The following is a 12,185-nucleotide window of genomic DNA, read 5'->3' on the forward strand; positions in this document are numbered from 1 at the left end:
TCTTTGCCAACCTATGATTCTATGACTGCATAACTGACTGATTTTTAGCATTCCTGAAAATGTTTCGTTTACGTGCGGTTTAAATTAATATGTGCTTTATGTTCTTGTTCCCCAGAGACTGAGCGAGTGATAGGATTTGCATCAGTGGACCTTTCTCCTCTGCTTTCTGGCTTCCAGCTCGTGTGTGGCTGGTACAATATTACGGACTTCAGCGGGCAGTGCCGAGGGCAGATCAAAGTAGCAGTTTCCCCTCTTCAGAATGTAAATAATCTCAGAGAAGAAAGGCAGACAAGGATCCGAACCCAGCCGCCCAGTGCTTCAGTACGTACTTTGGTTTCCTCCCCTATGCATATCTGATTAGATTCCTGATAATTAGCACCGACTCTGCGGGTTTCTGAATCAAGGAGCGAACGCAGGAAATTCACAGCACTGTAACGAATCGGTCTGTGTAAATATATCAGAAACACTGTATTCCTTGTTTAAGAATTCTGTGTTTCCATGGTAGCCGCAGGCCAGCACTAGTTACAGCGCTCAAACCTCGGTCGTGATCGTCTCCAGTGGCTTCGCTCTGTTGCTGCTTTGTGGGTGTTGGGGTTTTCATCGTTAGGAGAATGTTCTGCGGGTTTGGACGTCTTTCGTTGTCCTGTTTGCTGCTTTGGCTGGCAGCCAGTGCCCAAAACCACGCTGTAAATTCAGCCTTGCCTTGGTTAGGAAATTTCTAATTTGGCAGAAATCTATTTTTCTGGAAGATTTGCCATTTCTTGTGTCTTTTTTATGCTCTAGACTTCCCAGTGACGCTGGGATGTGATATAGACATGTAATGGAGCCCCTATACCCTGCTTTCCGTCAGTTTACTCTTCAGTAGTGTGGGGGGAATGAACAAATGTCTCTGAAATAGGAGTGTTGGTAAATGGTGTCTTGACTCAGTGCTGGAAAATCCTTTGAAAATTTAAAGTTATTTAGAAAACTGAAGTTTTAGTTTGCTAGCTCTGCAGGATACTCCTTTAATTTATCTGTTTTCTTGCTGTGGAAGGTTCACATACAGTGTTTCTCTTTATTCTAGGTGAAGCCCAGCTTTCCAACATTTCCCAGTAGCACAAGAAGCTTTCCCAAGCAGATGTTGAATACCTTGTCGAAGGAAGTCGGTGTTCCTACTCGAGAGCGGTACGTCAGCTGGCTGTCAGTCATTTTAATCGTTTGAGGTAGATTTCTGAGCCCCGATCTGAAGGCCGTGGACTCTACTGAAAAAATAACAAACCCTGTCAAAGGTCTTTCCCTGGTTTTGGACTTAAAGATTGCACCAAATTCCCTTTACCAGTGAGAGGGAGGCCCAGGAGATAGAAATCCTGAGGCAGGCGCCTTTCCACAAAAGCTAGATGTTATTTTTCTTCTCACTGATGTTTCCTGATTTGTTTTGTCTCCATTAGGATTTACGCTATGCCATTGCTAAAACTGGCAGATACTTCTAGGCCTTTATAAGAATAAGGGCTGTGTTTGTATTTGTCTTTATTTTTAATAAGGATAATAAGCATAGATTAGAATAGAGTAGATATATCCCCTTTATTTTGCTGTAACTCCTGCCCATGGCCGGTGAATGAAATGCTGTAATATTGCATATTCCAGGACTAGACCATAAGGTAATTCCTGCTTTTTGCCCCCTAAAACAACCACCAGTGTTTGTCTATTTAAGTAGCAACGTTTGAGGGAGTGTGTTAATTTGTAATTTGGTTACTTAGGATTATGTAGCAGATGATGCTTCTCTTGTTTGTGTCTTTGAAGTTTAGAGGGACCATGGGCCACCGTTATGCGGTCTGAACAGCTGGCTTGGCGGCTCCCAGCAGACGTTGCAGTTTCCCTGTCAGCCACGCTATTAACGAGCGCGGAGAGAGGGTGGCTGCAGTTTGCTTTACTTTAGTGTAAATCTGAAACAGTAAATGCCATTCCTGATGACACTTGAAAGAGCTACTTTCATCCACCGGTGGCTTTTTAATGCATGTGCAGATGTTGGAGAGTCTTCGTTGGTAGACTTTTCACAACTAGAGATTTCACCCTGTTTTCCGTTGTTAAATGCAGGCCTGTTTCTAGCAGAATTAGTCCCCCTGGAGCGCGCACCCCTCGTCATGAAGAGCATATGCAGAACGTGCGCAGATTCCACGAGTCCCTGCAGCAAGCAGAAGGGAACGCGCGTCGGGCGGCGAAGATGGACTCGTTATCGCTGTCATCGCGTGCTTCTCTTCTGACTGCTCTCAGGTAAAGCAGAGCTACAGGCAACAATATCTTTGTCGGTGTGAATCACATGAAGTTCAACAAGGCCAAGTGCAAGGTCCTGCACGTGGGGCAGGGCAGTCCCAAACACAAGCACAGGCTGGGCGGAGAGTGGCTCAAGAGCAGCCCTGAGGAGAAGGACTTGGGGGTGCTGCTGGGTGAGAAGCTCAACATGAGCCGGCAACGTTCGCTTGCAGCCCAGAAAGCCCAGAAAGCCAACCGTGTCCTGGGCTGCATCCAGAGCAGCGTGGCCAGCAGGGCCAGGGAGGGGATTCTGCCCCTTGACTCCGCTCTCGTCAGACCCCACCTGGAGTCCTGCGTCCAGCTCTGGAGCCCCCAGCATAGGAAGGACATGGATGTGTTGGAGCAGGGCCAGAGGAGGGGCACGAAGATGATCCAAGGGCTGGAGCACCTCTCCTACAAGGACAGGCTGAGGGAGCTGGGGCTGTTCAGCCTGGAGAAGAGAAGGCTCCGGGGTGGCCTTAGAGCAGCTGCCAGTACCTGAAGGGGCTGACAGGAAGGATGGAAAGGGGCTTTTCCCAAGGATGTGTAGTGATAGGACAAGGGGGAACCGCTCTAAACTAAAAGAGGGCAGATTTAGAGTAAATATTAGGAAGAAATTCTTCCCCATGAGGGTGGTGAGGCCCTGGCCCAGGTTGCCCAGAGAAGCTGTGGCTGCCCCCTCCCTGGCAGTGCTCAAGGCCAGGTTGGATGGAACTCTGAGCACCCTGGTCTGGTGGAAGATGTCCCTGCTGATGGCAGGGGGGTTGGAACCAGATGATCTTTAAGGTCCCTGCCAACCCAAACCATTCTATGATTCTATGATTCTAAGGTAATGAAAAGCCTTGGATGGCTTGAAACTGAGGAATTCTCACATCCAATTTTAAAGGAAACAAAAATGAAAGTGTACAATGACTGCTGAAGAGGTATTGGTGATTTAGTGTAATTTACAGCAGGATGAGATTAGATTGGAAAAGCAGGGACTGGACGGGGAGCTCTGCATCAGGACTGAGGTGCTCTAGCAATGCTGAGAGCTTCTGGAGGGAACCAGCAACAGCAGTGTTTTCAAATCTGAATAGAATGCATTGCTTTATCCATCTTTGTACCTCTGTAACACTCTATAACTACCTGAAACTACCTGCTCTCTACAGCTCCCTGACAGGAGGCTGTAGTGAGGCGGGGGTTGGTCTCTTCTCCCAAGTAACCAGTGATATGACAAGAGGTAATGGCCTCAAGGTGTGTCAGGGGAGGTTCAGATTGGATATCAGGAAAAATTTCTTCACAGAAAGAGTGGTCAGGCCTTGGGCCAGGCTGCCCAGGGCAGTGGTGGAGTCCCCATCCCTGGAGGGGTTCAAAAACCGTGTGGATGTGGCACTTAGGGACATGGTTTAGCAGGCACGGTGGTGTGGGGCTGGCGATTGGACTTGATCTTAGAGGTCTTTTCCAGCCTTAATGATTCTGTGATAACACAACGCCCACTGTCAAGCCAGCGATCCTCAGAGTTGGTTTTCTCAGACACAAGAACAAGCCTGTAAGCATTTTCCTGGTGCACGGAGCAGGCTGTCCTCTCCTGACAGGAAGCCTTTCTCCTTACGAGAAGCACTTTAGACTAGATGCTAAGTTTAAATTTGGTATAAATTTTAGAAAAATAATATTTATTTCTGTAGGAATACAGGACTGAAAGAGACTTTCTAGGTCATTCCATCCCTTCCCCTGCCACCACAAGCAATATATCATAAAATCCTGAGATCTTAACCAGGTAGAAATCCTTAGATTTTTATCAGGCTCAGTTGTAAAGGCAAATAATAGCCTTGCCTTGATGAATTCTGTGCACAGGTCATTTCAAATTCAACTTTCTTTGATTAAGTAAGTTTAAAACTAGCTCTTTTTTCTAACTTCCAGCTTAAATTTATTCTTAGCTGATTCAGCATTTGGTTTTGACTAAGTGGTATCTTTCTGCTCACACAAAGCCACCTCAACACTCACCTACTGATCTATTTTCCAATACTAAACCTTAATCTTGTAGTTGCATATTTGCACGCTGTTGTCTGGAATGATACAACCAGAACCATTCTGCCACGGGCTCTTTTTTCCTCTTACCAAATTTCTTAACCCGTGCTTACAGGAAAAACTTGAGCGAGCTGGATGAGGTTCAAAGATACTTCAGTCAGAAGCTGACCGGGTCTTTTCCTGACTTCGGTTACGGTAACGCATCCCAACCAAGTCACGGGGAGCCGGAGAGTGATCGTCGGGGCTTGATGAGCAGAGAAGCGGATCCCAGCAGATGCCATCTTTTGGAAAAATCTAGTCAGTTGGTGTCTCGGGTCAGCAGCCTGATCAATGGTGAGTTGTCGCTTGGTTTGGGTTTTTTGGTCAGAAGCTGCCTTAAAGTGTCTTCAAATTGCTTAGGGAATCGGGACCCGTTCCTGGTGCTGGTAGTCAGCACGTGTTGGTCTTGTGGGACTTTGAAACTCCCACCGTTAGCGGCAGCGTTGAACTTAAAGGTTCAGAAGGCGGCTCAGGTAGGAGTTAAGGCCCTCCCAAGATATTCCAAATTCTACTTAACTGGCAGTGTGTGTTCAGCAGAAAAAGGGAGGTCCTGCGGAAAAGCAGCGTAACGGCACTCAGCTGAGTCTGTGGTTCTTTGCTGATAGGAATGGATAGAAACCTGGACAGGCTGGAGAGTTGGGCAGAGAGGAACCTGATGAAGTTCAACAAGGGCAAGGGCAGGGTCCTGCACCTGGGGAGGAACAACCCCAGGCACCAGTACAGGCTGGGGCTGACCTGCTGGAGAGCAGCTCTGCGGAGAGGGACTGGGAGTGCTGGGGGACGACAGGGTGACCATGAGCCAGGAGCGTGCCCTGGGTGCCAAGAAATGGGATCCTGGGGTGCATTAGGAGGAGTGTGGCCAGCAGGTCGAGGGAGATTCTCCTTCCCCTCTCCTCTGCCCTGGTGAGACCCTGTCTGCAGTGCTGTGTCCAGTGCTGGGCTCCCCAGTTCAAGAAAGATGAGGAGCTACTGGAGAGAGTCCAGCGGAGGGCTACGAGGATGAGGAGGGGACTGGAGCATCTCTCCTATGAGGAGAGGCTGAGGGAGCTGGGCTTGTTCAGCCTGGAGAAGAGAAGGCTGAGAGGGGACCTTAGAAATGCCCATAAATCTCTGCAGGGTGGGTGTCAGGAGGACGGGGCCAGACTCTTTCCAGTGGTGCCCAGCGACAGGACCAGGGGCAACGGGCACAAACTGAAGCAGAGGAAGCTCCAGCTGAAGATGAGGAAGAACTTCTTCCCTCTGAGGGTGATGGAGCCCTGGCCCAGGCTGCCCAGAGGGGCTGTGGAGTCTCCTTCTCTGGAGATATTCCAACCCCGGCTGAACGCGGTCCTGTGCAGCCTGCTCTGGGTGACCCTGCTTCGGCAGGGGGTTGGGCTGGGTGACCCACAGAGGGCCCTGGCAACCCCTACGGTTCTGTGATTCTCTGAATTGGCATATCTCTGTTTTCAGATGAAATTTATGCCCTATGATGCATAGCTAAAAGAAGGCTCTATTAGGATACATAAGAGAAAGCTCTTAGTAATCAGCTTTCTTTCCTGTTTATCACATTCAGTACTTTTCCTCTTTTAGAGGCATCAGTGCAATTAATTTTCCCTATCGTTAGTGCTGTTGGACGTAGAATGCCATCCTTAGTAAGGATGGGTTATGACACAACAGGGAAGGGAGCCAGATCTCTTGAACACCTTATTTTCAGATCCAGGTTTTTTCGCTCTCCCTGGCGTTTCTAACAGCCCCGTTGTAAGCACTCTTCACCCCAGCACTCGCCTGATCGCTGGTTGCAGTTAATTTAATGTTGGCTTAATTTAATGTTGGCTTAACTGTTGGTGCCGTTCTGATCTCATACCAGAGAGGTGCTGTGAGTAACAAAATGGCTGGGAAATCAATTCCATGCTGGTGCTTTTGAAATAATTTATCAGAGTAGAGAATAAACTCAGAGTGCTGCCAGCTGAAGAGTTATTCTGTGCCGTTCCTGCCTCTGGCTGCCGATGGAGAAGCGGCACGGCCAGGAGATGGAGGTGAAGGGCACGTTTCTGTTGTGCCAGGACTTGCCATTCTGGTATCACCACCTTCATCTTCTCTTTTTTTTATCTTCTTCTTCTCTCGATTTTTGCTCTTTTTGTTCCCCTTCTCATCTTTATGAATTGTTTTTCTGCTTCTTCCTTCTCTGTTTCCAAGTGTCCTCCACCGTTACAGCAGGACTTTTTCTCTTGCCTCGAAGCAGCAGTTCTTTGCCATTTAACCTAATACTGGTGAACTGGTTTCTCAAAGAATGCAGGAAATGAATGGGATCTGCTAAGTAGGAACCAAAAATAGGTGAATCTTTTTAAAGAATTTGTAAAATCCCCAGAGATTTTTCGGGATGGCATAGATTTTATGAATGTTTAGGCTCCTGATCCAATCACCTTTTTTTCAGAGCCTGTGTTAGGAGCACAGGCAGCTCTTCCTTTTCAGCCTCGATAATTTTACCGCCACAACTGAGCGTTAGTCCTGAGTGAATTTCTGTTTTACAAATATTTAATGAACAATCGTCCGTCATTTGATTCCAATTGGTAAATTGAACCGAAAGCTGGAGAGCATCGGTAGCAACTGTGTCTGCTGGGCCCCTACGATAAAACTGGGGAAGCTGTAAGAGGAAAAGGTGGTTAGATTATCCTCCCTAAGTTCACAGAATTACAGAATCCCAGCATGGCAGGGGTTGGAAGGGACCTCTGTGGGTCATCTAGTCCAACCCCCTGCTGAAGCAGGGTCACCTACAGCAGGCAGCAGAGGACCTTGTCCAGGCGGGTCTTGAATATCTCCAGAGAAGGAGACTCCACAACCTCTCTGGGCAGCCTGGGCCAGGGCTCCGTCACCCTCAGAGGGAAGAAGATCTTCCTCATGTTCAGACGGAACTTCCTGTGCTTCAGTTATTCCTCTCTCCTTCCCACGTTGTCTGAACTGTCCAAACTGGTTTTGACCACTCTAAACAACAGGTATTTTTTCCATTTGCTTCAGGTGTACTCTGTAAATCAGAGTATTTTCACTGTGCAATTTTTTCTCTTTACGTTGATGTAGGTATTTTTAGTTATTTCCCAGTAATTTCATCCTGAACGTATCCTTTTCTCCTTAGCATTTCTGTCCTTCTCCTGGCCTTGTCAGTGTTAAAGAGAGCAGAGTGTGATCACACCAGCAGAGCGTTGGACAAAGCTGTGCATGTTTGACTCCTAACCATTCTCATACACACGATTTTCTGCAAAAAGCTCAAATAAACCATATAAAAGGTGAACTGTTGCTCCGTGCATTTACTGATGCTGTTTTCTATTCATCAGACTTACAGACTATAACTAAAAATAGTAAAGAATCTTCTGATGTGCATCAAGACGACAGGAGGAAGCTGGGTGCCGCGCGTGTACCCGACCAGCAGGATGAAGAAGCCGGGACTGAAGCGAGTCAAGGCCAACCTGAGCGGGACTCGCCCAGCGTCTGCAGTGGGATGCAGCAGCCCTGCTCTGCGCGGAGATCTGTGTTCGAGAGACACATGTTGCATGAATTTCTAGACCAAGCTGTCCCTGAAGATGAGCATCCTTTGCCAACGGGCTATGACCGGGAGGATGAAGGTGCTTTTGCCGTCCAGCCACACAGTGAAGAAGAATATGAAGAAGACATTATAGAACCACGAACTCTTAACGAAATAACGACGATAACGGACAAAACTAGTCCCTGGTCCAGTGTGCTGTCTGAAGCGGAGCAGGGTGCTGACCAGCAGTCCGCAGACGTGAGGCCTGCAGATCAGCGCTCGGTAGACATAGATTATTTCCGAAGAGGAAACGGCAGACGGAGCAGCACCTTGTCCAGCGTCCTCCAAGGTGACAACCAAAGCGTCCTTACCGCCCTGAGCCCGTGCGTTAGCCACCGCACAGACGAGGGCGATCCTTGGGCAGTAACAGAAGGCTTTCTGAGCTTGAGTAGTGGCACAGAAGCAACTGAGAAGGAGCTGTTTCAGCCTGCTGGTTTGTCAGAAGTGCATCAAACAGCCAGCGGCCCTATGGAGAATGGAAATTGTGATTGGGATGGAGCGTTTAACACTGAACCTGTAGAGCAAAATGTAGAGTTTCATGCAGCCTCCGAAGAACTACTGAAATTTCCACCAGATGTTGGTTTGACCAATCCAAAAACCAGAGAAAGAGAGGAGGAGGAGGAAAACGGTAAGCTCATAAATGAAGATCATCAAGACGAGGGAGAAAGTGGTTCCGATGAGCTCTGTGTGAAGAGTGTATCAGCCCAAGCAGGCTCGGAAGGAAACCGCGGAAGCTTTGCTGATGACAGTAGTGAAGACCCACTGGAAGAGCCAGAAGAGTCTGTCAAACCACAAATGGTTTTGTATCCTTCTTGTCTCTTAAAGACACATTGCACTCACGGAGCGTGTCTTACTTCTTGGTTAGAATCTCACTGGCCTCAGGAAAGAGAAATTCACTGTGTGGAGCTCTTCCCTGGCAGGTGAGTCTCGAATCGATGACCTGGGGAGGTATTGGAAGACCTTGTTACGTTGTGTTTCACACAGCGTAGTGATGACACCCTTGCCATTTGCAACCAATATATTCTGTGATCCGTGAGAGTTATTTCATTTTGGGTAGTTTCAACACGTTGTCTTGCATTTTTTCCCCCCATTGCCACTGTTATAACTCTTGTGTTTCTTCTGCATTGAAAGAAACACAGCTTATTTTGCATTTAAAATACTTCTCCGCATTTCTTCCACGTATCTGAAGTCTCTCATTCAGTTTCACTAAGTTGGGTTGGAATTTTTGCGGGACGGAGTACTCTACAAACACGCGAGGCGTTACTGTAAGGCAGGTTGGTGTCCTGTGCTCCGTGAGGCCGGCTGAGAGAACCAAGCGTTCAGAACCACGGACTATTGAGTAAAATGAATGAGACTCACCAGCTGGGAACCATTAACAGCCGTTATGGTGAGGCTCATTCCACATCTGCAGCTCCTGCCGGACCTTTGCGCAACGACACGCTGCTGGCGGTGGTTCCTTAACAGTTCTGCTCAGATCGGATCCTGTCGTCGTTCCCAACTTCTTCCTTCCACCCGAGCAGATGGAAGCCTCCATGAGACTGCTCAGCAGCATTTCTCCTCATCCTTCCGCAGCTCTGACGGTAAGTATGGGACATCTTTTCCTTTGCTGTCCTAGCTTAGCAGAGTCCCTTTGTTAAAGCAGGAATGGAAGCGCTTCTCCATGCCTTTGCCTGTTGACACTCGGGTTAGAGGTGGTGGCTTCCACATCAAGCCAAGGAGAATCCTTCTGAGACCTCTACTGTCTGTGAGAATAATTTTCAGCGTTCATGGCTGCGTCCTCAGTGCTGCTGACGTGTTTTATGTTAACGAGTTTGTACGCTCAGCGAGTGTTGGTCTTCTCCACTGGGGTCAGTGGGAGTGACGGGTGCTCTCGTCACGCTTCGTCGTGCTTCGACGCGAGGTAAGGTGCCTCATTTCGAGGACGCAAGCTGAAACTTGGAATTGCGACTCCGATTTATGTCTTTTAGATAGACAGAGATGTCTTGCAGGGCTTGCAGCCGAGAGCCTCTCCTGGAGAGGTGTCAAGTGACGGCTCTTCGATGGGGAGAGCGGTGCAGCAGCTGGAGCGGTCGCTGCTCATGCAGGAAAGCTGGGGATTGCTTTTGCTCTTTCGTAGGTGTTGTCATGTGCAGAAGCGTTTATCTGCTGCAAAAGGTTAGAGATCATTTTACTTCCCAAGTGCTGGCGGCTCGGTTGTTTTGAGGTCTAAATATAATTCTCTCCCAGCCACGGCTTTGCTCTGGATCTTGATGTGGGTCTGGGCGCTGCAGCAGCTGGCTTGCTTGTTTACTGCTTGCAGAAAAGAGAATGCGTTGGCTCCTGTGAGACAAACGCTCCGAGGAACGTTGGCGTAACCGGGGACAGCTCGCTTGATTAAACAGACCAGAAACAGGCAGGATCTACCAGCTCTGAAACAATGGAAACTGCTTGCAATTAGTAAATGTGCTGACAGCTCAGGTAAAATGCCCTGACTTTCGCCGGTTTGTGTTGTAAAACTGATTTTTTTTCCTGATTTACGTATCCTACAGCCCTTGAAACTTGTTCCTGGTGAAAGGACAGACCTCTGTCAGCGGAGTCTTGGGCATAGCATGCCTCAGGGGCCCTGAGATGTCCCTCGCGGGTAACGCCTAGACAGCAGCGTGTCTCGGCGCTTGCCGAGCGTTCTTTTCATGCCAGATAATTTGGATGAAATCAGAAGCAGAATCTCAGATGTCTTTCTCCTTTGGAATCTCCTTCAAATTCTCCCTGCCCGTTGCCGATAGCCCCTTCCGCTCTGTCTCGACGTCGCGCCCCCTCCTCTGGGTTTTGCTTTCCCTCAGGGTTAGCTCTGCAGCTCTGAGCCTGTGGAAGCACCGTGTCATTCTCTGCGTCTGTAGATCATCCCTCAGGCCTACGGTTTAATATTAAAATCAGCTTTACTTGAGTTCCCTCTCTCTGCAGTGCTAAGCTTCGCGGCTAGAAAGGCGCTCCTGAAAGTGATTAGTAATTAGGGAGACTATTAGCAAGGCACCCTTTGGATGTAGCCGACCTGAAACCAGCTTAAATCCAGGATTAGCTGCAGCTAATCCCTCGCTGTAGCACTTGTCGGGTCTGCTGAGACAGGGCTCGGTTGTGCCTTGCGCTGCGCACCCAGCATCAAACACCCTGGAGGAAGAAGAAGTTTTTCGCTTGCGCCGACAGCAAAACATAGTTCAGGAAATCTGCTTTCTCATCGTTCTGTTCTTAATGAGCCTGGAAGAAGATCAGTTTCTAAATCTGGGTTTGTTTGGTTTCTGCACAGTTCAGCAAACGCCGAGCGTGACGGCGAGGCTGAAATCCGAGCTGTTCTCGGCTGAAGATCAGCGGTCCCCTGTCGCTCACGTGGCAGCTGGCAAACGTCTCAAGGGTTCCTGCCACCAATCCCGGTCTTCCCGGGCTCCCTAATAAAATGATCGAGTGCGAAGGGATGAAGAAACGGCGAGAAGGTGAAGCGGGCAGTCAGTCAAAGGAGCCGGTGGCATTTTGAGACATGATCATAGAATCATAGGTTGAAAAAGACCTCTAAGATCATCAAGTCCAACCGCCAACCCAACCCCACCATGCCTGCTAAACCATGTCCCCAAGGGCCACATCCACACGGTTTTTGAACTCCTCCAGGGATGGGGACCTCCCCACTGCTCTGGGCAGCCTGGGCCAAGGCCTGACCACTCTTTCAGTGAAGACATTTCTCCCAATATCCAATCTAAACCTCCCCTGACACAACTTGAGGCCATTGCCTCTCGTCCTGTCGCTGGTTCCTTGGGAGCAGAGACCAACCCCCGCCTCACTACACCCTCCTGTCAGGGAGCTGGAGAGAGCGAGAAGGTCTCCCCTCAGCCTCCTCTTCTCCAGACTGAGCAGCCCCAGCTCCCTCAGCTGCTCCCCATCAGACTTGTTCTCCAGACCCCTCCCCAGCCTCGCTGCCCTTCTCTGGACACGCTCCAGCCCCTCAATGTCCTTCTTGGAGTGAGGGGCCCAAAGCTGAGCACAGCACTCCAGGTGTGGCCTCACCAGTGCCAAGTCCAGGAGCACGATCCCCTCCCTGCTCCTGCTGGCCACACCATTCCTGATCCAAGCCAGGATGCCCTTGGTCTTCTTGGCCACCTGGGCACACTGCTGGCTCAAGTTCAGCCCGCTGTCGACCAGCACCCCAATTAAGGTTGGGAAAGTCATCTAAGATCATCAAGTCCAACCGTCAACCCAACCCCACCATGCCTGCTAAACCATGTCCCCAAGGGCCACATCCACACGGTTTTTGAACCCCTCCAGGTATGGGGACTCCACCACTGCCCTGGGC

At 49.2% G+C, this 12,185-nt stretch overlaps 1 protein-coding gene across 3 annotated transcripts in view; it reads left to right on the forward strand.

Moving 5' to 3' along the window:
- The window catches only part of C2CD3 (C2 domain containing 3 centriole elongation regulator), a 66,861-nt gene that overhangs the window by 46,552 nt on the left and 8,124 nt on the right, over window positions 1-12,185 (forward strand). For all 3 annotated transcript variants that reach the window (XM_075414805.1, XM_075414814.1, XM_075414823.1), the window contains exons 27-32: window positions 116-321; window positions 1,064-1,164; window positions 2,074-2,250; window positions 4,391-4,608; window positions 7,623-8,673; window positions 9,345-9,450. In XM_075414805.1, the coding sequence (XP_075270920.1) occupies window positions 116-321; window positions 1,064-1,164; window positions 2,074-2,250; window positions 4,391-4,608; window positions 7,623-8,673; window positions 9,345-9,450 (1,859 nt within the window). The remainder of the gene's footprint in view (window positions 1-115; window positions 322-1,063; window positions 1,165-2,073; window positions 2,251-4,390; window positions 4,609-7,622; window positions 8,674-9,344; window positions 9,451-12,185) is intronic.

The sequence above is a fragment of the Opisthocomus hoazin genome, chromosome 1, assembly GCF_030867145.1.
Source record: "Opisthocomus hoazin isolate bOpiHoa1 chromosome 1, bOpiHoa1.hap1, whole genome shotgun sequence".
NCBI classification, from domain to species: domain Eukaryota; kingdom Metazoa; phylum Chordata; class Aves; order Opisthocomiformes; family Opisthocomidae; genus Opisthocomus; species Opisthocomus hoazin.